Source organism: Typopeltis vanoorti, chromosome 6 (assembly GCF_054136105.1).
Source record: "Typopeltis vanoorti isolate ZY-2024b chromosome 6, IOZ_Tvanoo_1.0, whole genome shotgun sequence".
Classification (NCBI taxonomy): Eukaryota; Metazoa; Arthropoda; class Arachnida; order Uropygi; family Thelyphonidae; genus Typopeltis; species Typopeltis vanoorti.
In genome coordinates this window covers 126,325,114-126,352,963 of record NC_143554.1, presented here as the reverse complement: position 1 = coordinate 126,352,963, position 27,850 = coordinate 126,325,114, and the positions used below count along the sequence as shown (strand labels likewise).

The following is a 27,850-nucleotide window of genomic DNA, read 5'->3' as shown; positions in this document are numbered from 1 at the left end:
AAGCAAGGAACGAGTCACCATCTTGGCTTGCAATAATGTAACCGGCAACCACAAGCTTAGGCTGACATTAATAGGAAAATCAAAGAAACCCAGAGCTTTTAAAAAACTGAAAAATCAGGAATCACTACCCCTATATTACACACATCAAAAGAAAGCATGGATGAATTCAGAAATCTTTAAAATCTGGTTCCAAAATGAATTCGTACCGACTGTAGAAAAATATTTGAAAGACAAAAATTTGCCGAGAAAAGCTGTGCTACTTCTTGACAACGCACCTTTGCATCCTGCCAATGACAAACTCACAGATGGAGACATCAAAGCTTTATTTTTACCACCCAATGTGACTGCTGTTTGTCAGCCGATGGACCAGGGCATCCTTGAAATGCTAAAGAAAAAGTATCGTCAGCATCTTCTCAGTTCGTTGATATCAGCGATTGATAATAATGAAGACTGCATAACCACTCTGAAAAAGATTGACTTGCTAGATGTCATAAGGTGGTTGGCCAAAGCATGGAAAGAGATTCGAAAAAATATCACTTGTAAAGTCTTGGAAAATTCTTTTGGACCATGAAGGTGGACATTTCAACCTTGAACCCGTGTGTGAAACCGAAGTGGAAGATGAAAACGATAAACTTGTTTCGTTGCTCAAAAATGTACCGAGCTGTGATGATGTCAATGCAGAGGGACATTACAGAATGGATGTCAAATGACGAAGTCGATGAAATAACTGACAACAATATTGTGGAAATGGATGGGGAAAGAAGAAGAGGAGGAGGCATCCTTAGATGGCAGGAAAAATCGCATCCCACATTCGGAAGGGTTCAAGATGATTGAAGCAGCGATGCAGTACATTAGTGAGCAGGAGGAAGCGACGCCAACTGATATCATCTGCTTGCGTAAGTGGAGGAATGTTGCGTCGCGGAAGAGGGCTATAAGGGTGAAGCAGTCATCTATTGAGGACTTTTTCAAAAACTAAAAACCGTAAGTTTTGACTCTTTCATCTCAGGCCTATCTGGCTTTTGTGTTATCCGGCCAGCCCTTCCGCCACATTAGGCCGGATAGTCGAGAGTCTACTGTATTTTAGTTTTAGCAGGCAAAAGTAGGATCGACACTTTGTTAAGAGGGTGAATAAAGTACGTATCTTATATATTTTGAGGATTTTTGCCAACTTGTTGGAAACAGAGTTGATATACAGAATAGTGATATAACATTTCACATCATTACTCTCTTTGGCACAACGTGTAAGAGGATTAAACAAGAGTTTAAAAATTGACTGTTCACGATAACCATTCTTCAGAAAAATCAATAAAAGCAACTTTAATTCTTGGTTGACCTCTTCTTCATCGCTGATGAGTATGCACAAAAGTTCCCAAAGTAGAAATAATACCAGGCTTTTGAGGTGGATAATGATGGGACGAGTATGAAGATATCTGTTGGTATGTGTGTGTTGGTTTTCTGTACACAGAGACCTTCAGTTTGCAAATGAATGAGTAAGTTTTACATCAAGAAAAGGAAGGGAACTATTAACTTCTAGTTCCTATAAATTTTAACCTAGGATGTTAGTCATTAACATAGTTCAAGAACTCTTGAAGTGAATCTAAACCATGGCTCCAAATCAAGAAAACATCATCTTTTCCATATTGATTTCAATGGAAAGGAGTTCATTGCTTTTCTTCAAAGGCTTCTAAGTACAGGATGATCAAAATTAAAGTATCCCTGTTTAAAGCTTTGTGGAGTGCCATCCAGTGATCTAAAAGCTGCAAGATTTTTCAAGAATACATTGTGCAACATTGTAAACACCAAATGCATGGAATTTGCACATCACACAATTCGGCATGTACCAGGAGGGCTTAAAAAAATGAACACAGGATTTTTTCCTTCGTTCTGGTTGTTACTTCTCCACAGTGATGGCACTGTGGATGGTATTGTCCAAACATGCTTTGTTCATGAAGCTGTATCCTAAACAATTACAGCATAAACAATGTATTGTATTACCTGCACTCTGCAATGAATGATTAGTCACTTTGATTTAATGGGATCATTAGGAGTTAGACTTGGCAGAGGCTGCAAACCAATCAGTTCATAAGTGAATGAAGTGGCTACTGCATTTGTGGAGTAGGCCATGCATAACAGCACTGGTTCCTGCAGTCTACACGCTGTATCAAGACACATGGATGTGCCTTGCACAACTGTCTGGAAAGTTCTACAAAAGTATATATATATATATATATATATATATATATATATATATATATATATATATATATATATATATATATATATATACATACATACACATAAATCAAGTGGATATTAAATCCAACATTATTTCAAAGCCAAATATAGAAACTATGAAAGTTTTGTGAAAAAAAAAAAAAAAGTTGACCAGAGCTCACAGGAATACACTTGCCAGCATTCACGATTTGCCTTAGTGCAGACCACTTAGAAGACATGAACGCTTGCCCAAGCATCCATATATTCGCCTTCTATTGGTCTATTTTTCTAAAGCCTTTTGGCTCTATTTTAGTAAATAGTTCTACAAAAGATTCTGCATTTCTACCTATTCAAGATAACCCTGACACAGGAGTTGCACTCACAAGACTTTGAAAGTTGACTGACAGTTGCTTTAACACTCCTTGCTCAAGTGGAGTTGGATGCCACATGGCCATGGATGATGTGGGATTTTGTGTGGGCTCACTTTCACCTGAACAGAGCTGTGAATACTTACAATTTGGTTTGGGCTATGCAAAACTCGCATGCAATCCAACAAATTCCTTTGCATTCATCCAAAGTTACTCTCTGGTGCAGGTTTACAGCTTAATCATTGGATCATTCTTCTTTGAGGACATTCACCAGTTAGGTCCTGTGACCTGCTCAGTTACTGCCAAGAGGCAGTAGCGTACTCGGGATTTAATCTTGGAGAGGGGGGAGGGAGTTGAGTAGGCGATTTGAGAATACACACCACACATTGCATACAACCTACTATGACTGAGCATCTGCAGTGATTGTCTATACATGATACCCGTGATCTCTGGCCCAGACAAACAAAATATCGCCCGAGCACTACTTCGTTTGCCTTGTGTTCACAACGGCTGTGATTCCTGAGAGCCAGAGGGTATTCTCGCTTTATGTGATCGCTAATTCATAAGTAGTATAGAAATAGAAGACATGACACAACATAAATTAAAAAATAACTTTTATTAGGAAAAGATTTTTGGAAATTTTTCTAGTCTTTTTTTCCTTTTTCTTTTTTTTTGGGGGGGGGGGGGGGAGCCAGGGCCCCTTGGCTCCCCCTCCTTGGATGCGCCAATGCCAAGAGGTATGGCAATATGATAAATAATTTTGTTGTATCACAGCCACAGCAGCGCCTGTGCATGGATTCAGTCATTTCATACAGGATGGGGTCCATCCACACACTGGTTTGTTAATCAGCCAAGCTTTCCCAACACATGCTCATCTGATCTGACTCCCTGTGACTTCTGGCTCTGGGGATTTCTCAAAGATAGGTTTTATCTGAATCATCCTGATAACTTGCCAGTGATGAAAAACAGCATAACACAGCATGTGTGCAACATCAGTACTGACCAGCCATGGAACACACTGTGTAAACGAAGTTTGTGGCATGGAAGGAAGGTTAACTAACTCTCTCACACACGTGTGTGTGGCCTTACGAAAGAAGAACTTCAGTAGATTGTATGAGTGGACAACAGCATGAAACTGTCAATTCAATGTTTCCAAGTGTGAGGTTCTAAAATTTGGTAGGCAACAACAGGATGTAAAGTATACACTTGGAGGAAGTTGAGGAGATAAGAAAACTTGGAGTGGTGGTGGACAAGGAACTGAATTTCAGAAGTCACACTGCACAAGTTATGAACATGACAATATTATGACAGTGATGCAGAGGACCTTAACTTGTAGAAATAAAGAGGTTCTAGTTCCATTGTATAAGGTCTTGATCAGGCCTCGTATAGATTGTGCGCAGAGATTTGGTGAGAGACAAGAGATCTGGGTTTGATGATTAATAGAAACTTGAAATTTAGGGGACATATTGCAAAGGAAGTGAAGGTAACGGAGAAGATTGCTGCAATAATGAGAAGGACACTGACCTGCAGAGATAAAATGGTTATCATTCCATTGTATAAGACTGATCAGACCACACTTAGACTATTGTTCTCAGATCTGGTCCCCAGGATTTGAAGGGGATAATTTAACTGTGGAAAGGGCACAAAGGTGAATAACCAAGATGGTGTCGGGACTGTACAATGTTAGTTATGAGGATCAGCTGAAGGAGTGTGGACTGCAGAGTTTGGTGGATAGAAGATGGAGGGGTGATATGATTGAGACTTTTGAACTGTTGAGAGCTGGTTACAGGGTTGACACTGGGGGAGTTCTTTTGCTTGGTTGAAAACAGTGGGAAGGAGTCATGACAAGGGGCCATCCCTGGAAGTTACGAAAGGAAACTGTGAGGAGTGGTTTCTTTGCATGGAGGGTGGTTGAACCATGGAACGCATTGCCTGATGGAGTGGTGAGAGAGAGAGAAAACAGTCAATGCATTTAAGGAGTGGTATGATAGACTTTGTGTTTCCTATGTGGGATCTCCCTCGATGAGTCTTGATAGACTTGTTTCTTAGAAAGGACCTCCTACGACGAGTCTTTTGACTCCACGGAGGCCTAAATAATAATAATAAAATTTAATTTAGTATTCTTTAGCTGAATAGTTGGTGCTTTGGCCGTATCATGGTTTGCTGTATCCCTACCATGATATGGCCAAATCAGACACAAATTGCAAAGCATGACAGGCAGACTGAGTATCATTTCTATTCAGGACAGATACTAGGCTATCATCCCTATGTATGAGAACTTACGTCTGTCATTCAGAGCAAATTTTATCAACACGACCAAAGAAGTTCCTCTTTAATATTACTCCTTGGAAAAAGTTTTGTGAGGGGATTACATTGACTGGCATTCCCCTAACTGGATGCTGCATAGAGAAGAAGATTCTCTGAATATTTCTGGCAAAATGTTTGAACTGAAATATCTCCTAAACAGATTTTGGAGATCTTTCCAACCTTCCTGGAAAAAAAACAACAACAATTTCCAGACAGGATATCCACCTGTCAAGTGTATGAGGAAAGAGGGGGATATTAATAGGTGTCCTTGATGTCTGTTCTTGCTGTCAGGTGATCTGCAAATAATTTCTGAACTGTCCCCTTGATATATTTGAGGATTAATTATTCATGAAGCACTGTAAATTGCCAATCCATGACACTAGTATACTACAGGTTGACTAAACTCTAATGGATGGGGTTCTCCCCATAAAAAACTGCATTTCCTCAGTTCTTCATACTCAACATTCCAAAGATTAAAAAAAACTTAGTCAATTGTCTCTGGACCCTTTCCAATATATTCTCATCCTCTTGAACAGGTGACCAAATATGTGATGTGTTCCTCAAGTTCTGATTCAAATCACCAACCTAGATCTCTTCCACCTCCACCTCCTGCAAGATATCTCTCCACCAATTATATGTTCTGCACTTCATTCTTGCTATCTGCATTTTAAAACTATGCTATGCCATGCAACACTGAACAGATAACTCCACTCACAGTCCCATTCAAATTCTCCTATAAAGCCATCATATCTATTCTACTCATATGTTATTAATAACCTTCCAAACTTCATAGTATTGCAAACAACTGAACAGCTCTCTACAATCCAGTGATAATGTCATTGACAAAGGTTAAACAGTAAAGGTCCTAGAATGGAGGTCTATGGAACCCCACTTGATCTTCTTTCTTCCTAATACTACTTCTGTACTCAACTGATATCTGTAGACAGCCAAATTTCAATCAAATTTACTAATCTGATATCAAAATCCAAATGTTACAACTTAAATATTAAGTTATGTGGCACCTTGTCAAATGCCTTTGCAAAGAAGGTAGTATATGCCCTTCCCCTCATCAACTGCTAGTTACTGTTATTTATATAAGGCAATCAGAATACTGAAACATGAGAATTCCTTAACAAATCCATGCTAACTCTCACAGATTGCAGAACAAAACTGGAGAGCACGTTTGTCATAAGTGTTTTATGAGCAAATGTCAGAAGCATGAAGAGAGTCAGAAGAATGATAGCAGTGAGTTCAAAGACAAAATGCATGAAAATGTGATTGGCAAGGTTAGTGCTAACAACAGTATGAGTGAATCTAAGACTAACACTGGAAAATGAAGAGAATGACCAGATGGTAATGGAAAAGATAGTGCACTTACATGAAGTTCTCCACAGAACAAAATGTGAGATTGAGTGGTTAAAGAAACACCTGGTGGATGGCATGACACAAAAGCAAAAGAATTTTTTTTTTTTTTTTAGAAAAATTTACATCTATCATTAATGCAATATCTTAATGATGAACCAAATATATCTGATTATTTAATCCAGGAGTCAGGCCTTTGCATTAAATCTAATGAGTCAAATTAACTTTGAGGTGTACAGCAATAATGAGGAACCAACTTTTTATTAAACAAAAAGTCCACTGGTTCATTCCACACAAAGTAATGAAAGGAAATTACCATGCTTTTTTTTTTTTTTTACTACCACCCACTCGTAGACGGTTATAAGCATATTGCGCATTTAGTGCAGGGGGTGGACTAACTATTAAACAGTTCAGTCACATCCATGCACACACTAGATACCAAACACAGAACGTTTTCAATTTACTTCAAATCTCAAAGAGTATGGTAGTTGTTTCACACCAATTATGAAAATCTTCCATGAAATAAAGACTTTCATAAACATGGCACAGCAGGATTCAAACAGATTGTTGGCTGGAGAGCTGGCACACCAACACATAATTAAGTACCTCCCATTTGTTTTACAATCTTCATTTTTTAAAAAGGTGACAATAATAAATTAAAGAAATGAGGGATTCAAAGACATCTGAGCTTTAAAAAGAACACTAAACAGACCAAGTTGGCATTCTAACATTCATTCATGTAAGATTTAGATGCGCTCAAATGATAGTGCAAACAGAGCTTGAGTCAGCTGCCAGGATACAATTTAAAATTTTTTGTATTATTACTAACTAAATCATGATAAAATTATGCTTTTTTTTTTTTTTAGAATAAATCTCATCTATTTAAAATTTTATTTCTGTGATGGAATTTATTAGATTGCACATATGGGTTCAGCATCTCAAAACACAGTAGAATCACTTAAATTAATTTTAATAAAAAAAAAATTTTAATCTGTTAACCAGTGCTCCTTATCAAAACTATGATGTGCAAGGACCATACTGTTTAAAGACAATATGGTATTAATAAACAAGCCAGCCAAGAGGTTTGCTGAATTGTGACCAAATCTACACAGACAGTGTACTGATAATGAAAATTTCAAGGTGGACCTATATGCCCTTTGAAGGAATTTCTGTGGGTATTTTGTGTATTAAATATTTATGAAAACAGTGATACTATGAAAATGTACAATTTTAACATCTATGGCAATTCCTAGGTAGAATATATTCTAAATTTAACCTCATCAGAAAAACCAAACATTATAAATTAATAATATTTATTCTTAACACTTACATTCTCATATACGTGTCCTTCAGGAGTACTCTGACATTCCTTTACAGAAGCATCATCCTCTTTTAAACAGCATGTTTTTGGTACCTTTATATTCAAATCTTTATTTTTCTTGTCCCATATTTCATATGGCTTGTCAATACCATCAATTTTCATACCACAGCATTTGAACTGTGGAAAGAAAGAAAAAAAGTATAATGCTAAACACAGAAAAATTAAAGGGAAAAAACAGTTTTTCTTCTATAAATATAAAAGATTCCCCCCCCCCAACCCTTTAAAACTATAATAATTCATCTTTCAAATTCTACTTTGATTTTTTTTTTCCTTTTAGTGCCAATCCTACAAAAAAAGACAGGTACTTATGTGCACCAGAATCATGGAAAGATAAAGATCAAATAAGTAAACCAGTTTTTTAAGCCACTTCAAGACTAAGCAGAACAGTGAATATACAGACCAGAAAAAAAAAGATATCCAACATGCATAAAAAGCATTTGCTAATTCTGATAATTTTTTTAAAGCTGAAAAGCATCCTATATAGCATGGATATTTTCCAAACATCCATGCTATATATAGGATTCAAACCCACAGATCCTTGGTATCAAACAAATATTTCTTTGCTTCCCCCAGTTACAAAGTGTGGCTATCAAATACTCTTAACTATTCTAAAAAAGTAAATCCTGTTCATTCAGAAAAAAAAAAAAAAAAAAAAAAAAAAAAAAAACTTTCTGGTTTTAAAGGCAAGTACATTGATGAACTGAGGGATAGGATTCTTACCAAAATGTGCATCCTGCCGTTGAGCAGTTCTGATCTCATCAGAATTGTACTGTTCAAAATATTATTTTAATGGATTGCAAGATGAAATAGTAATAGGACTGAAGCGCACGTTTCACCAGCAGTATCAGTTTGATTATGACATAGAATAGTGCTTCCCAAACTTCTGGATGTCAGGGCCCCCTTTGCAAAAATTAAAATATTTCATGGCCCCCTCGAAAAAAAATCATAATAGAGAGATATATTATTATAATATTTATTATATTTATATTCAATACAAAACGTACACAGCGAATATTGCAAAAAGCAAATGCATATATTACATTTTTTGCCTCTTACCGTTTGGTTCTGAAGACGATGCAGACTGTTCTGGTAAAATATGATATACAGTCCTTTTTTTTTGAGTCTGTTTCTGCTTCTTCTGATTGTTCGCAGTTTTTTTTTTTTTTTTTTTTTGTTTTAAATCAGCCACTTATCCATCTCAGGGTTAAATTTTTTAACGTAGAATAGATCAAATAATATCACCACTTACCGATACTGCTACACCACAGACTGATAACATGAAATTAGTGAATATGACCTGAATAAGGGAATCCCCGGACCAGGAACATTTTTCCCTTTTGTGACTTTTCTCCCTTTACATTAATTAAGCCTAGCGTGAAACAGACAACAAAGGCAGGTTATTAAAACGTGCATATGATTGGTGCGGTATTAACAAAAGATCGCGCAACCAAAAGATAAAAGCATAGCTGACAATTGAGTTGAAATGCTAACGCTCTTCAACCGAATTCCATAACATTCATTATATATATATATTACTTAGTTTAAAAACTTTTACGAATTTTAACACATTCGGTTGAATTTTATTACTGCCTTGCGAAATCGAACTCACACACACATTTAATTAATAACAATAGTTTTTAGTTAGATACTGTGTTTGTCCATGCAACATATGGTTTTGTTTCAGTCTATACAGCATAGTTTCTGTATGAGGAGACATGTGATTCATTAATTAGTGTGTTTTTATCCAAGAGTTCTCTAATTGCACTATTTGTTGAGAAATATATTACACAGACTCCTCATACCTTATTCACTGGCATAATAAAAGTACTTGTTTTTATTGCCTCTCAGTATAGTTCGCCCACCATTTCTAGATCCCTTCTTGGCTTGGTGCCAAGAATAGTCGATTAATGCTGAAGGGGAGAAAGAAATGAAGGATGTACGAATTGGTCGCCAACATGCGAAATCACGTGGTTTCTTGTCTGTCGCTGTACTAGTACTAGCTTGATTTTTGTTGTTCTCTTTTTGCATTTTTTTTTATTATTAATTTGTATGATGGATCCAGTACAGTCCACAAGTTCTATTGTTACACGTTTCAGTAGCTCTTGCAAAAGAATATTGAATAATGTGCTGACATTCTGCGAAAAAAGAATCGTCAGAAGGATGTCTTCTTGTTCCCCTTTCTCAAATCATAAAACGTGCAAGTGCGGGGGTATCGGGGTCGACTGTTAAAAGAATTCGTAGGGAATCAAAAGGTGAAGGTAAGCCAAAATTTAAATCTCCTAAAAAAAAGCACCAGAGAAACAAAACCATCGAAACCGTAGCTTTGAATGATTTTGATGCAGACGTTATAAGAAGTGCTATTCAAGAATTTTACGTGGTCGAGAAAAGAATGCCAACTGTTCCGAAATTGATTCCTGTGCTTAAATTAATCGACTTCAGCATTAATCGACTATTCTTGGCTTGGTGCCAAGAATAGTCGATTAATGCTGAAGGGGAGAAAGAAATGAAGGATGTACGAATTGGTCGCCAACATGCGAAATCACGTGGTTTCTTGTCTGTCACTGTACTAGTACTAGCTTGATTTTTGTTGTTCTCTTTTTGCATTTTTTTTATTATTAATTTGTATGATGGATCCAGTACAGTCCACAAGTTCTATTGTTACACGTTTCAGTAGCTCTTGCAAAAGAATATTGAATAATGTGCTGACATTCTGCGAAAAAGAATCGTCAGAAGGACGTCTTCTTGTTCCCCTTTCTCAAATCATAAAACGTGCAAGTGCAATTGTGGGCGTATCAGGGTCGACTGTTAAAAGAATTTGTAGGGAATCAAAAGGTGAAGGTAAGTCAAAATTTAAATCTCCTAAAAAAAAGCACCAGAGAAACAAAACCATCGAAACCGTAGCTTTGAATGATTTTGATGCAGACGTTATAAGAAGTGCTATTCACGAATTTTACGTGGTCGAGAAAAGAATGCCAACTGTTCCGAAATTGATTCCTGTGCTTAAAGAAAAAATTAATTTTCCTTGGAAAAGAGAAACTTTAAGGAAAATACTTCATGAAATCGGATTTTGTTTTAAAAAGTCCCAGAATAAAAGGAAACTTATCATGGAGCGAAGTGACATTGTTTTATGTAGAACGCAGTATTTGCATGTATTAACACTCTACGTACATTTTTCCAACTGTTATACAAGCAAAATAGTTACACTTTAAAAACAGCAATGTTCGTAAAAGAAAAGCTAAATTTTCAGACATGTAATAATAAACAAACTCAGTTTGTTTATTATTATATCCCAGAAGACAGACTGATTACCCTATTATCGGAATGGATTCTCCTTTTTCTGACATGCGCAGAAGTATCGAGGGACCTCAAATTGGTGGGCGAACTATATAGTGGTTGTTAGGGAGGGCATGTTGTTTACCCCTGCAAGCGAGTTACTATCTCCCCCACATGAACTTGTTTAAGCTTTTTTTTCATGTGTGAAGTATATGCCAAACTTTTATTGGTAACAGAAAACTAGCTCAGATGACAGTGATAATATTAACCGAGTTTGATATGCATATAAAGTTAATATCAACAGTCCCTGATTACGAACGCATGATGAAAGGGACAGGAAGATTTGGAGCTTCCCTGGAGAGCATTCGAAGTAAATACAATTAACCACTGCTTTGAAATGAAACATATAAATAAGCAATATTCATTAAGTGCCAAAATACGCAGGAATTTTTCCATTAAAATATAAAAAATAACAAAAAAGAAAGAATAAATAATAAAAGTTAAATACGTTTCTTTTAAAATAAAAAAAATCTACTTAGTCTTAAAACATTTTAAATTTGTTTTCATTATTTCATGCCCCCTCAACAAAACCTATGGGCCCCTAAGGGGGCTGCGGCCCACAGTTTGAGAAGTGCTGACATAGAAAGCTCAATTGATTTTTACTGTAAAGCAAACTTCTAGAGGTGGAGAGACTTCCTAATTAAGAGAATAAAGATTAGGGCCAGCAAAGGTTGGTCGATTGGTAGAGCCTCTGCTACTAATGGCTCATGCAAAAAGTTAAGGAAGTTTGAGCATGGTTAGTAGTTGGAAGGGGTTAATCGTTCGATGCTGTTGGCACACTCTCCCTTGATGAGTCTTTGGACTCCCTGGAGGTGTCACATAATAATAATATTATTAATCACTTAAGAAACCAATAGCTCATGAGAGAGAGATTAAATCTGGAAGAAAAATTGTATCAGGTGTAGCTTTAATTGCTTATATCTACTAATCGAAAATTCTAATTTTATACTTTCATTTAATCTCTTACATCACAACAGTAACTGATCAGTTATACTCTGAAAGAAATCCCATGTGATTAGAGAAATTAAAAAGAAACAGTATTCAAAAGTATGTTACATGGAATAAATAACTATTGGAAAATTTACAAAATGCTAAGGTTCGCCATCACATTAAAATTTAATGTAGTCAATAGTTTCAACATAAATGTTATATGTAGATATATTTACACAGAAACATATTAAGAGAAACTTCCAGGAAGTCAAGAACTCATCAAGGGAGGCCACATGTTATGCACCAGATGTCATACCTTTTCTTTAATTCATTCACACTACCTGCACTCACAACCTCAAAAAGGTAATCCATTCCAATCACACACCACTCTATGGCAGAAAATCAACTCTCATCCCTTTCTTTACTGCATTCATTCTCAATTTCCATGTATGCCCTCTCATTCTCTCTGTCTCCACCCTCTATAAAATAAAAAAAAATTCATCTAGTATCCTGTATGACCCTTTCAGAAGTTTGCTGCAAGTCTCAATCATACTACTACTCTTTCTCCTGTCTGCAGTCCACAAATTTTCAATCAAGCTTCATAATTTGTATTCCAAAATCTGGATATCATCTTTAACACTCTCTCTAAATTGTATCATAACTACCACAGAAACCAGGAGACAACACCTACACACAGCAGTCCAAGTGAGGTCTTAGCCTCATAAAGAAGCAAAATGACTTCCTTATCCTTAAAGTCAAGGTTTATTTCATCTTGCAATTATCTTCTAAGTTGTATTCACAACTCAGAGGTTGTGAATACATAATTGCCATTACACCTATTAAACACCTTCCTATCTCTAAAACTATAAGATCTCAAGCCTGATCAGTGTTTTTTTTTTTTTTTTAGCATAATTGCACCAATATAATACGATATATAGAGAGAGAGCAAAGAGTGATTGTATTGATGGGATAGCCTCAAAGAGTGGAGAATTGTTATGTTATAGTAATGTATGGAATATCAGAAATAAAGAGGCTGAGTTTGTAGCACCGATTGAATCAGTATGTCCAAAAATAATTGGCATAAGTGAAACTTGGTTGAGGATGACATACTGTCAGGACTTGAAATGGTAGGATATAGAATTTTCTTAAAGGATAGAAAGATGAAGAGAGGGGGGGGGAGTATTATTAATGGTAGAAGAGGAATTGTGTCCTTCAAGAGTCGAAGTGAAAAATAGTAGTATGTATCAAGATTTTGATGCTGTTTGGTGTGAAGTTGAGATCAATAGAATACTATATCTGATAGGATGCTATTATAGGCTAGGGAATGTGGTGAGTATTGATTGTGAAATGTTTAAACAAATTAGTGAAAGTAAAAGAAAAAATTAGGGCAAATAAAAGAAAGATGATCCTAATGGGAGATTTTAGTTATAAGAATGTGGACTGGAAAGAAGAGATAGTGTGTGGTAACCAGAAGAGTGAATTTGTTGAGTTTCTGCAGGATAACTATCTGAAGCAACACGAGGTTTATCAGTGTTAGATTTGATGATATCCTCGAAGGATGTGGTTGTGAATGAGGTATCGAAACTTGCACCTGTTGGTGAAAGTAATCATGAGGTATTGTTTTGGAAGGTGGTCAAACAAGAAAAAATCGTTATCAAGAAGGTCTATATTTGGAACTATAAGGTAGGTGATTATCAGAAGCTCTGTAGTCAACTAGCATCAATGCATTGGGTTGATGAATTGTGTAGAAAAGATGTTGACAGTGCATGGGAAATGATAAAGCATTATCTAACACAAGCAAAGCATAATTGTATACCAAGAGTTAAACGTATAAATAGAGCAGGAGCGAGATGGATGAATGGTGAAATGAATGGTGGCAGTATTACACCACCATTGGGTAGCATGGTTAGAAAGAAAAAATATAATATGGGAGGATATTGGTCAGTCAGGTCAAAACTAATCCATGGGATTTTTTCTGTTATATGGCAAGCAAGAGGGAAAAATAATTATGGTAGATTGATGCTGGTGGATAGTTATGGCAGCAGAGTAACCATAGCAAATGATATAGTAGAATTATTTAGTGAGCACTTAATCAATGTATATCATAGTGGCATGAATGATGCTGTGCAACATGAAGAAGGGAGGCAAGAATAAGGAGAATTAAAGGTGAAAGAATTGGAGGTATGTCAAGTGTTGCTTCAGTTTAGATGTTAATAAGGATGACATATTGCCATGTATTTTTAAAGAACGTGCAAAAGAGTTAGTCATGCCTTTGTCCAGGTTAATTAATGAAAGGCTTGCAGTGGGTAAAGTTCCTAAGGCATGGAAAGAAGGCAAAATAATAACTCTCCACAAGCATGGGTTGAGAACAGAAGTTTCCAATTAAAGACAGGTCTCTGTGTCTACAGTTGTGATCAAAGTGTTGGAAAAATTGGTCAAAAATAAAATACAGAAATGGGTTGACTAGCATAAGATTCTCTATGATGGTCAGCATGGGTCTGTGAAGAGCAGGTCTTATTTTAGCAATCTGCTTATGTTTTATAATAGGGTGACGAATGTGTTCGATAAGGGAGAATCGCATACAGTGATATTCTTGGACTTTGCAAAGCATTCGATAGATTATCACATGATAAGTTGTACAAGCTGCAGAGGATAAGAATAGATAATATATTGGTTAGATGGATTGGCTCTCTGAATGATACCAGCAAGCTGTATATGATGGAGCTGTGTCTCAGAGTTCTGTTCTCAGGTCCCTACTGTTTAATTTGTTTCTTAATAATATTTCTTGTGGATTGACTGGGTATCATCAAATGCTTGTCAATGATGCAAAGGTAGGTAGAATTATCAGTAGTAGTGCTGATGTTAATTCTATACAGGAAGATTTGAATAGGCTTTTAGCTTGGACAAATGAGTGGGGTTACAATTTTAATGTTAATAAATGCAAGGTGTTCAACTTTGGGATACAAAGACATAAGGCTACATACTGTATTGATGGAGTTATACTTTAGGAAGTGGATGAGATTCGGGATATTGGAGTGATGATGGACAGTGGACTGAAGTTCTGAGGGCACATCACATGTGCTGCAAAGACTGCACATTGTTTTGGTCAGATCTCATATGACTATTGTGCTCAGATTTGGTCACCTAGTTTTCATGTGATGTGGAAACACTAGAGAGGGTCCAAAGATGAATAACCAAAATGATATTAGGACTCGGGAGTGTTGGTTATGAAGACTGTTTGAGAGAATGTGGATTACAGAGGTTGGAAGGATAGGAGGAAAAGAGGAGATATGATAGAGACATCAAGCTAGTTAAGGGATTCTATCAGATTAATACAGAAAAAATTATAAAAAGCGTGGATGTTAAGAAGAAGGTGACATCCCTAGAAGTTGTATAGAGATGTGGTGAAGAAGGGAGTGAGGAGTAGATATTTTATGTGGAGAGTTGTTAATGAGCAGAATGTATTGCCTGAGTAGGTTGTAAGTGCAGGTAGTGTAAATAACTTCAAAGCTCATTAAGATATATTGCAAACCAGCAATATATCTATATCATCAATATAGATATATTGCTGGTCGAGTGGCCTTCCCATGATCTGTTGACTCCATGGAGGTTACCAAATAATATTATTATTATTGGATATGACATCTTATTACAAAGTGCATGCTAACATTGAAGTGACAGCTATGTCAAGTGCCAACAATTCTAGCCTATTCAAATCATTCTGAAAGTACTGCATATGGAGGAGGATGTGATGTCGGGAATAGAACTAGAAGTATAGAAATGTGAAAAGAGGAGGGCGAGTGCTGTTAATGCTTGCAGAGGAATTGTGTCTGAAAAGTGTGAAAATTGATAGTGCATACACATATTTTGAATCTGTGTGGTGTTAAGTTGAAATAAACGGGTTAGTATATCTGATAGGATGCTGTTATAGGCCAGGGAATGGAGAGAATATCGATTGTGAAATGTTTAGGCAAATTAGTTGGGCATGTAAAAAAAGGATGATCCTGATGGGAGACTAATTACAGGAATATAGACTGGAAGGAGGAAATAGTGTATGGGAACAAGAAGAGTGAGTTCGTGGAATTTCTGAGAGATAAGTATCTTAAGCAGCATGTGATTGAAGCAACTATTGAAGCTTTAATGTTTTGGATTTGGTGATAAATTCACAAGATGTAGTTGTTAATAAAGTGTTGACATTGCTGCCGGTTGTTGAGAGTAATCATGAGGTACTTGTTTGGGAAGTGATGAAACAAGAAAAGGTCACTGCCAAAATGGATACATGTGAAAGTATAGAGCAGGTGATTATAGGAAGCTCTGTAGTCAGTTAGCATCAGTATGTTGGGTAGATGAGCTGAGCAGAAAGGATGTTGACAATGAATGGAAACTCACAAGGCAGTATCTAACAAAAGCAACGTATGACTGCATACTAAGGGTTAAGCGAGTAAATAGAGTAGGAGTGAAATGAATGAACGAACAGAGAAATCAAGAAAGCTGTGCTGGAAAAGAAAATGTTATGGAGGAGGTACAAGACAGTTGGTGGTGATCAGATCTATGAAGAGTATAACGTGCAGGCTAGAAAGGTGACCAGCATGGTTAAGAAAGAAAAGGTGCAGTATGAGAGGAGATTGGCTGGTCAGGCAAAAGTTAACTCAAAGGAATTTTTCCACTACATGGCAAGCAACAGGAAGAATAATTATTATTATTATTATTATTCAGGCCTCCAAGGAGTCAAATGACTTATCGAGGGAGGTCCTTCCTAAGACAAAGTCTGTCAAGACTCATTGAGGGGAGGTCCCCCCCCCCCTGAGAAACACAAAGTCTATCATACCACTCTTTAAACTCACTGACTGTTCTCGCTCCCACCACTCCATCAGGCAATGCATTCCACGGCTCAACCACCCTCCACACAAAGAAACCACTCTTTACCCTCTTGCTCACAGTTTCCTTTCGTAACTTCCAGGGATGGCCTCTTGTCATCACTCCTTCCCGCTGTTCAACCAAGCGAAAGAACTCCCCAGTGTCAACCCTGTAACCACCTCTCAACAGTTTAAAAGTCTCAATCATATCACCTCTCCTTCTATCCACCAAACTCTGCAGTCCACATTCTCTCAGCCGATCCTCATAACTATCCTTGTACAGTCCTGAAACCATCTTTGTCATCCGTCTTTGCATCCTTTCCACAGTTAATTTATCCCCTTCAAATCCTGGGGACCAAATCTGAGAACAATAGTCCAAGTGTGGTCTGATCAGAGACTTATACAACGGAATAATAATCCTCTTATCTCTGCAGGTCAGTGTCCTTCTCATAATAGCAGCAATCCTCTGTGTTACCTTCACCACCTTTGCAATATGTCCCCTAAACTTCAGGTTTCTATCAATCATCAACCCCAGATCTCGTCTCCCCTACTTCCTCCAGTATAACTCCTCCCTTAGAGTATGCAGCATCCCATCGATGTTTCCCAAACCTCAAGACCTTACATTTTGCTGCAATAAACTGATATCCCCATTCATTTGCCCATCTATCTAGCTTATTTAAATCCTCTTGCAGGGCTACCACATCTGCACTATTACTAATAATCCTTCCCAGCTTCGCATCATCCGCAAACAACTGAATATCCCCCTGCAATCCACTGGCTATGTCATTGATATAAGAAGGTTAAACAATATAGGTCCTAGTACTGAGCCCTGTGGGACCCCACTTGTAACCCTCTGCCTCCTGGAAACTGCTCCACCATACACAACTCTCTGATACCTATCAGACAGCCAATCCTGAATCCAGTTGACCAATCTGACATCCAGACCCATGTGCTGCAACTTAAATATCAGCTTATCATGTGGCACCCTGTCAAATGCCTTCGCCAAGTCTAAGAAAATTGCAGCATATGCCTTTCCCCTCATCTAATGTTCTTGTAACTTTATTATAAAAGGCTAGCATATTGCTAAAACAAGAGCGTCCTTTCACAAATCCATGTTGATTCTCACAGATAACATTACCCTCATCTGCCCAATGCTGTATACGGTCCCTCACTACTTTCTCCAAGATCTTAACAACTACTGATGACACACAGACTGGCCTATAATTAGACACTTCCAGTCTGTTACCACCCTTATGCAATGGCACTATCTTACCTTCCTTCCATTCCCTGGGCACCTTTGCCAAAGCCAGACTTTCACTGAAAAGCCACATTAAAGGCACTGTCAATTCCCTAGCACATTCTCTCAAAACTCGTGGTGAAATACCATCCAATCAGTCAGTAAAGGTTGAGCTTTACTGACATCCAGAGTACTCAATATCTGAAACACACTCTTCTCCTGTACCTCCAGACCTCGACTGGTTCAAAGTCTGGAGGTACAGGAGGAGAGTGTGTTTAAGTGTGATAGTCTTAGACGTCCTGGAGGTACAGGACGTCTAAGACTATTATAATCACCTGCCTTATAATTCCACATAAGTTCCCGTCTCTTTGATACTCCTGCATGTCTATTCATTTACATAATTATAGCAGATTAATACTGGTGGATAGTCATGGCAGCAGACTAACAGCTGCTAAGAATATAGCAGAATTATTGAACAAGCACTTTATCAGTGTACATCATACCGGTGTAAATTATGCAGCAGAATATATAGAAGAGAGGCAAGTATTAGGAGAATTGGAAGTGAAAGAAACAGGTGTAGCAGATGTTGGTTGGGTTAGATGTGAATAAGGCTGTGGGAATGGATGACATATCACCACATATCCTTAAGGAATATGCCCCTGACCTGGCTATTTAATGAGAGTCTTGCAGTGGGTGCAGTTCCTAAGGAGTGGAAAGAAGACAAAATAATACCACTCCACAAGCATGGTTCTATGACAAAAGTCTCCAACTATAGGCCAGTCTGTATAACTGTGGTTTCGGCAAGGTATTGGAGAGATTGGTAAGGAATAGAATACAGGATTGGGTTGATGGACATAGCATTCTTTATGATGGTCAGCATGGATTTGTAAAGGGTAAGTCCTGTTTTAGTAATTTACTTGCATTTTATAAGATGACAAGTGTTAAATAAGGGAGAATTATATACACTGATATTCTTAGACTTTGCAAAAGCGTTTGATAGATTACCACATAAGTTGGTGTACAAGCTGTAAAGGATGGGAATAGACAGTCTTGTTTTGGTTAGATGGATCAGAGATTGGCTCACTGAACGATACCAGCAGGTTGTGTATGATGGAGCAGTGTCTCAAAAAGGAAGGGGTAACCTGTGGCATGCCCCAGGGTTCTGTTCTTGGGCCCTGCTGTTTAACTTGTTTGTAAACAATATATCATGGGGACTGATTGGGGATCTTCAATTATTTGCTGAATCCCTTCAGGAAGACTTAAATAGAATTTTTACTTGGACAAAAGAGTGGGTTGTAGATTTAATATCAATAAGTGCAACTTGTTGCATTTTGGAGTGCAGAAATGCAAGGCTGTGTACTATATCATTGGTGCTGTACTACAGGAAGTGGATGAGATTTGAGATTTGGGAGTGATGGTTGACAGCAGACTGAAGTTTAGAGGGCATATTGCTAGTGTTGCAAAGGCTTCACATCGTAGTGCTGCTATGATAAGAAGCTCTAACATGTAAGGATAAGGAGGTGGTTTTGCCACTGGATAAGGCACTGGCCAAACCACACTTTGATTATTGTGCTCAGATCGGATCACCTGGTTGTTCAATATGATGTTGAGACATTGGAGAGGGTCTAAAGATGACTGACTAAGACAATATCGAGACTTTGGAATGCTGGCTATGGAGAGAAGTTGAAGAAATGTGGATTTCAGAGTTTGGTGGATAGAAGGAAGAGAGGTAATATGATAGAGACATTTAAGTTAGTGAGAGGATTTTATCAGATTAATCCAGATGGGGATTATAAAACAAGTACATAGTGAAAGGGGAAGAACCAGAGGTCATTCCTGGAAGTTGTGTAAAAGTGTTGGGAGCTTATTTTTTTTGTTTTTTTTACATGGAGAACTGTCAGTGAATGAAACACATTACCAGAATGTGCTGTTAATTCAACGAGTGGTAAGGATTTTAAGATTCTGTATGATAAATATGTTGTCAGTTTGTTGGATCGTGATTGAGGCCTGCTGTTACTAGACAAACCTTAATTCAGGATCCAACAAGAACAGAGCCTAAATCAAAAGATACCTGTACTGCTGGTGCAAATTGTACTATAAATAAAAAGAAGGGGGGGGGGGTAAAGTGTATCATGTAAATATTAAATGAGTGCATATCTGTTTACCCAAAGAGGGAAAAATACTGTAGGTAATGTTGTATGTGATATGTCAAGGAAAAGGGATATATGAATTTGCAGTGAGGCGACATATTTGACGACCAACCCAAGAACAGGCTGTGTGAAACAGTGCATACTTCAGTGGTAACTTAGCTGAGGCGCTGAAGTCATGACCTTGGCAAACTCATTAGTGATCCTTACAAGCAACGTTCACGAAAAGAGACAAACGTGGACAATTCTCTGGAAGGAGTTCTCTCAAGCGTTCAAGTGCACGTCATCGAAACGACCGTGACTGAAAGCTGCAGTACAATAGGAGTTGGTGGTTAAAAAAAAAAAAAAAGAGGAGAGAGAGAGTAGAGGGAAAGTGAAGCAGGAAGGAGGGAAAAAAAAAGGAATGTGATCAAAGAGGGCAGGAAGCATCGGCCGTAGAACAAAGGGGTGCCAGTGCGGAAGGTCAGATGAAGTCTGATGAAAACTTCTAGGTGCAGACTGACAAAGAAACTCGGGACCTCAACTGCTGCATCAAATGGTAATGTAAAACTTTGCTATATCCAAAATATATTAAATGTTGAAGATGCTGGACCTTTCATTAGCAAAGGAAGCTGAGACTATTTGTCAGTATTGGGACTTATAGAGACCTTGGACTGGTAGTCCGAAGACCCATGTCATGTGACCTTCACATCGTGCATATATGTGTCATTTAGCGATCTCTCCAGAGATCCTTGTTCAGATAATTAATAGTATATGCTTATATCTATAACATTCTTAGAAAATAGCAATCTTGTCCTGTATTACCATGTAGAGCATTTAATGTCTGAAATAACAATGAACTGATTGAATGATTTATGTTCTGTGTGTCCTAATCTTGTTAAAATTAAACTTCGTGTTTCTTGTTAAATCCTGGTCACTGAATTGTGTTTAAGAATGACATTGTCACTCACCAACACATGAACTGTGATAAAAGGGGAAGAGTATTAAAATAAATTTAGTAAGGCTAGGAGAGGGCAAGACTGCAAAATCCCTGAATCCCGGTCAAGTAAGATGAACATCAGATTCAGGAAGGGCACGCGACATTCAAGGGGTGACTTGAACTGGTGCAGAACAAAGAAATTTGTTAGAGTCCATGATCGGAGGGAGCTTTATATCCCAGGTCACAAGAAAGCACGCTAACAGGCCCTATACAAGACTCAGAACAAATATTCCGCGAAGTGGCGATGTAACAATGGCGCAGTCAGCAGGATGCGACTAGATCACAGTGAGTAGGTCTCAGTCTCAAACACAACATCATCCAGGCAGTACAAAAGAAATAATAGATTAGATAAGCCAAGAGTACAGGTATGGCTACACCATCGTGCTCAGAACTCAACAACCCAGAGTTCTTCAAAAACATAAACCCCAAACAGATATGTCCTAAATTTTCAGGGGAAGGGAATGATGATGTGGGATCTTTCTTTTGGTACGTAGAGGAGCTAAGAAAGGCTGCCCGATGGAGCGAACCTCAATGACACGAAGTGGGCTTGTAGGGAAGGCAAAAAAAATGTTCTGCTCCCACTCCACCTCGAAGCGAGCACTAAATTATGAGCACTTCAAAAAGACGTTGACCACTGAATTTCAAAAAAAGAGGAATCAGCCAAACATTAGAAAAATTCTACAGGTGTCTACAAAAGAAAGAGGGAGAGGGTGACAAGGTTTTTTTTTTAACAGGTTGTCAACCCTCGTCCGCAACATAAAAACCTCACCACACGATGAGGAACACATCGAATGGCTGACATTCCAACAATTTCAGGCAGGCCTCTCCTCTGAACTACAAGAAAGCGCATACATGAAGGGAACAAACAGCCTTAATGAATGCTACACAGTGGCCAGAGAGAGAGAGAAAATGATAGCAGATGTGGCCCAAGCCTTTGAATGCAGAGAAATGATACTGAAGGGGGAAAAAGAAAAAAAAATGAGGGCTGTACTGTTCTTCCCAGGAACCATGAGGGCATACACTACAGGATGCAAAACGCTAACATGACAGGGGTAGACCTTGAAAGGAACCTTGCCCTCGTCGAGGGATTCATAGAGACTCCATGCGATTTCCTGCTTGACATGGGAGCCCATATATATCTGTTGTCCCTAATGCGCTCTTCAAAAAACTCGACATGCCACATGACAACATGTTGATTCCACTCCAACAATCCCACAAAATAATGGGAATAGCTAGAATCAAGCTGGCATCCTCCACAAAGGTGAGAGTGCAAATATCAATACCCTGCTTCCCCATTAACCTCACGCATGAATTGATAGTCCTCCCTGAGCTTCCTACTGACACAAGCAACTAAGTTGTTTTGGGGCTAGATTTCCTGAAAGCAAACCGATTTGTGTGAGACTTCGGGAACCAGTCAATATCACTCTGTGGAAAGACCTACCGCCCCAATCCCAGCCCAAACAATCACATCCACGAGAGCAAAACCATTGATGCCAAACAGATTTTTGCAGATAAGCCAGAAGGGAACCATGATGCATGGAAAGAAAGGCTGATAAACAGAACCATAAATCAGCATAGCTCTGATCACACTAGACACGAAATAAAAAAATTCCTCGACTTAGCATACAAACAACATTCTGAGGTATTCACAGAAGGGATAACCGCCCTTACCTGCACAGACATGATGGCACACACAGTACAAGTAACCTCGGACTTTCCCCATACATGTGCGACAATACCCAACACCACTAAAACACATGGACAAACTAGAGAAGCTCATGGAAGAATATGAGAAAGTGGGAATAATTGAAAAATCGGTTTCCCGTTGGAACAGCCCATTCATACTGGTGAAAAAGGCGAATGGTGATCTGAGATTCGTGTTAGATCTAAGGGAAGCGAACAAGGTCACCAAGCCTATTGATTTCCCCACATGTACGATAGAGGAGCTGTTGGTCGGACTGGAAAGGAGCAAGAATTTTTTCGAAGCTTGATCTAAATGCTGGCTATTACCAGGTTCCCCTTAGGAAGGAGGACAGGCAGTATTTCGCATTTACCACAAGGCGGCAGAAATACCAACTATGCCGACTTCCCCAGGGAGCCAGGAACTCTGCCATGAGTTTTCAGTGCCTCATGAATGATGTGCTGGCTGGCCTGCTAAGCAAAGGTTTCTTGTGCTTCTAGGATGACCTACTGATATACTCCTCCACCATGAAGGAGCACAAGGACACCCCACTAAGGGTACTAGACAGACTGGACAAAGCCAAACTGTCACTGAAATGTTCGAAATGCGAATTCTTCCTTGAGGAAGTAGAATACCTTGGGCATGTTGTGAGGGAGGTTGGAATAAGACCCTCCCAAAATAATGTGAATGCCATACTAAATGTAAGACCCCCCCCTCTACAATCAGGCAGGTTAGGAGATACCTGGGTATGGTGAACGTTTATTTAAAATTTATTCCCAAATGCTCCGAACTAATGAAACCCATAGTTCATTTAACCAAAAAGGGGACAAAGTTTACTTGGAAAGGGGAACAGCAAGATGCCTTTCAGGCATTGACTAGGGCTTCTGTCCTTACCTATCCTAGGTTGGGACAGACATTCTACCTTGCTGTGGATGCATCTAAGGATACCATTGGTGCAGTTCTAGAGCAAGCGGAAGGGAAATCTTTTAAACCAATTGCATTCATAAGGATAGATTATCCCTTTCGGAAAAAAATTATTCTGTGATCGAGAAGGAGGCACTGGCAATTGTGCACAGCCTCAGAAAGTTCCGTCACATACTACTGGGACAAAACATCGTCCTCAGATCAGATCACAAACCCTTATCCTTCAAATCATTGAAGGATAAAAATCAAAGGATTGTGCGTGGGTCTTTGGAGATGCAGCAAATTCAATATAGAGGTTAGTTATATATTGGGAAAATCTAACGTCGCTTACTACCTGTCCAGGTCACTGACACCTCAGCCTGAGGAAAGTGCCAGCTATAATGGAGGAGACACTGAACAGGTATTAGTCATTCAAGGGGACTGGGAAAGAGATATCACCTGACCTATGATTTCAGGCGTGGGAGAAGAAGGACATTATCGAAGCCCACAAGACCGATCCAACTTGGGGGGGGGGGGGTTTACAAGAAACTGTCAAATGAAGAAAACACATCGTGCAGGGCAGGGGTCTATGGTACTATATACATGGATGATGATGGCCTTCTGCTGTCAAGCAAGGCGTCACGGGGAGGTGGAGGGAGAAAATCATTGTTCCAGAAGTCATGGTCACTTGGGTGTTGTACACTTTTCATGACACTGATCTGGCAGGACACCAAGGAAAGCACAGGACATGGAAGAGGGTGACAGACAAATATCTTGGAAGGGAATGAGACATGATGGGGAGGCATATGTGTCCTCATGTCAACAGAAGTCCCCCATCACGGATAAGGCTCCAATCCAACCGTTCCCTCTCCCCTTGCACTCCTTTCAGGCTGTGGACATTGTGGGACCACTCCCCACCACCTCAAAAGGAAACAAATACATCCTAGTCGTAATAGACATGTTCTCTAGGTTCCCCGAGGCCACGGCCATGAGGGACCAGACAGCAAAAACAGTGGCAAATAAGCTCTTCAAAATTATATTCTCCAGATATGGAATGCCTGAAACCCTGTTATCAGATCAAGGCACGAACTTCACTGCCGAGGTGATCCTACAATTATGCAAATCACTGGGGATAAAGAAACTATTCACCACCCCATATCATCCTCAGGCGAATGGGATGTGCGAGACGATAAACTGCACTCTGAAGCTCACTTTAGCAAAACTGGCAGAAGGACAGATCTCAGAGTGGGATACTCATCTTCCCCACACCCTCTTCGCCGGTAGGACAGCCCTGCACGCAGCCACTAGGGAGGCCCCCGCAGTACTGCTTTATGGCTTTGAACCTGTTTCCCAATGATTTCAGGGCTTCCAAGGCAGACCGGTTCCCCGATATTGATGAATACCTCAATGACCTTATCAGGGACAACAAACTGGCCTATGAGTTAGTAGTAGAGTCTAGTGATGGGTGTTCCCAGCGTGCCAGACAATACGCAAACAGGCTAAGGAATACCAAGGATCTCAGAGAGGGAAAGTTAGTTCTGATGGAACAGAGCCTCAAAGGAAGGAGAAAAGGGGGGGGGGGGGGAATTTGGTAGGGATGCAGCTGGGCCCTTTGAGATAATCAAGAGGATAACTCCCGTGACGTTTAGAATTAAGGAGACCAACCATCGAAGAAAAATCATCACTGTCCATTCTGATTGCTTGAAGCTTTACAAGTGTAGATCTGAGAGATTAGTCTGCATTGGCGACTCGTTGGAAAGCATCTAGGGAACAAAAGGGAGACCGAAGGATGCGAATAAGTACAAGATTAGGAAAAACTTGCCCCATTACAATCCGCAATCACTCCAACAAGGAAATGATAAGGTAGAGGAAGAAGAAGAAGATCTTCCTGATGAATATTCCCCCTGCCACATGAGACACACAGATACCCCAGAAATGAACCACAAAGATGAGCTCTGTTGAGGGGACCAAAGTGAACCAAGGAAGTCAGGTGAAAGGGGGGGGGGATCACAAAACCCCGTGTCAAGATACATGCTGAGACCCAGAAAAAAACAGGAGAACAATTCCCAGAGAGAGGAGAAGCTGTTGCTAACTCTCTAGAAAAAAAAAAAAAATTTTCTTTTTGTGAAAGAAAATTTGAAGGAAAATGTGGGCCTTTGTTGAATCGTGAATGAGGCCTGCCGTTACTAGACAGACCTTCATTCAGAATCCAACAAGAACAGAGCCTAAATCAAAAGATGCCTGTACTGTTGGTGCAAACTGTACTATAAATAAAAAGAGGGGGGGGGGGAGTAAAGTGTATCATGTAAATATTAAATGAGTGCATATCTATTTGCCCAAAGAGGGGAAAACACTGTAGGTTACGTTGTATGTGATATGTCAAGTAAAAGGGATATATATGAATTTGTAGTGAGGGCCCTGAGGTCATGACCTTGGAAAACTCATTAGTGATCCTTACAAGCAAGGTTTTGCGAAAAGAGACAAACGTGGACAATTCTCTGGGAGGAGCTCTCTCAAGCGTTCAAATGCAACGTGATCAAAACGACCGTGACTGAAAGCTGCAGTACAATAGGACTTGGTGGTTGAAAAAAAAAAAAGAGGAGAGAGAGTAGAGGGAACGTGAAGCAGGAAGGAGGGGGGAAAGGAATGTGATCGAAGCACAAAGGGCAGGAAGCGTCTGCCGTAGAACAAAGGGTGACAGTGTGGATGGTCGGATGAAGTCCGACGAAAACCTCTAAGTGCAGACTGACGAAGAATCTCGGGACCAAGTGGAACCTCAACCACGATGTCCTTCTAGAAGGGTTCATAAGTCCTGGAGATGGATGGCAAAAAATTCCCACCAACAACAAGGTTCCAGTGTGCATTGATCCAGGGAGAGTGCTCCACAAAGTGAGTCAAGTTCAACCAGGGTTTGCACTTGACTCACTGAAGTGTGACTATATGCTGCATCAAATGGTAATGTAAAACTTTGCTATATCTAAAATATGTTAAATGTTGAAGGGGGAAGCAACTAGGACCTTTCATTAGCAAAGGAAGCTGAGACTATTTGTCGATATTGGAACTTATAGAGACCTTGGACTGGTAGTCCGAAGACCCATGTCATTTGACCTTCACATCGTGCATATATGTGTCACTTTAGCGATCTCTCCAGAGATCCATGTTCAGATAATTAATAGTATATGCTTATATCTATAACATTCTTAGAAAATAGCAATCTTGTCCTGTTTGAGATTGTCATGTACTACCATGTGGAGCGTTTAATGTTTGAAATAACAATTAACTGTTTGAATGATTTATGTTCTATGTGTCCTAATCTTGTTAAAATTAAACTTTGTGTTTCTTGTTAAATCCTGGTCACTGAATTGTGTTTGAGAACGACATTGTCACTCACCAACACACGAACTGTGATAAAAGGGGAAGAGTATTAAAATAAATTTAGTATGGCTAGGAGAGGGCACGACTGCAAAATCCCTGAATCTGTACACCGTTCTACCTGACTTGGGTCAAGTAAGATGAACATCGGATTCAGGAAGGGAGCATGACATTCAAGGGGTGACTAACTGGCGAAGAACAAAGAAATTTGTTAAAGTCCGTGATCTGAGGGAGTTTTAGATCCCAGGTCACAAGAAAGCATGTAAACAGGCCATATACAAGGCTCAGAACAAATATTCCGTGAAGTGGCGACATAACACAGTTGATTGGAGGGTGTAGTAATAATAATATCGAGCTGCATTTCTGATTATCCTACCTACCTATCTTTGCACCATCAACAACCAGTTGCATGTCACCTGTGAAATCCTTCCCAATTCATTAACGTAAAGAGCGAATAACAATGAGCCAAGCTCTGATCCCTATAGTGCACCACCTTAATCCTATGTTCTCCAATTTATGCAACAGTCTTCCATGCTGTCATGTCAAAAGCCTTAGCAAAGTCTAAAAGACTCATGGTGTATTCATTCTCCTTGTCTAACTCAACAGTAACATAAAAGGTGAGCAAGTTGCTCAAAATGTTACCTTCCCTTAGTAAACCCATGCTGTTCATTGCAAAGTAGAGATTCCCTGTCAGTTTGTGCAACAGCTCTAGTATACTTATCTCTAGTACTCCCTATCCACCTGAGTTTCTTCATCCACTGAAGCAGTAGCAGTGAGCCA

At 39.1% G+C, this 27,850-nt stretch overlaps 1 protein-coding gene across 2 annotated transcripts in view; it reads right to left on the bottom strand.

Moving 5' to 3' along the window:
* The window catches only part of LOC150105921 (tetraspanin-11-like), a 106,167-nt gene that overhangs the window by 29,177 nt on the left and 49,140 nt on the right, over window positions 1-27,850 (bottom strand). For both annotated transcript variants that reach the window (XM_090394415.1, XM_090394414.1), the window contains exon 7: window positions 7,582-7,749. In XM_090394415.1, coding sequence (XP_090250541.1) covers window positions 7,582-7,749 — 168 coding nt within the window. The remainder of the gene's footprint in view (window positions 1-7,581; window positions 7,750-27,850) is intronic.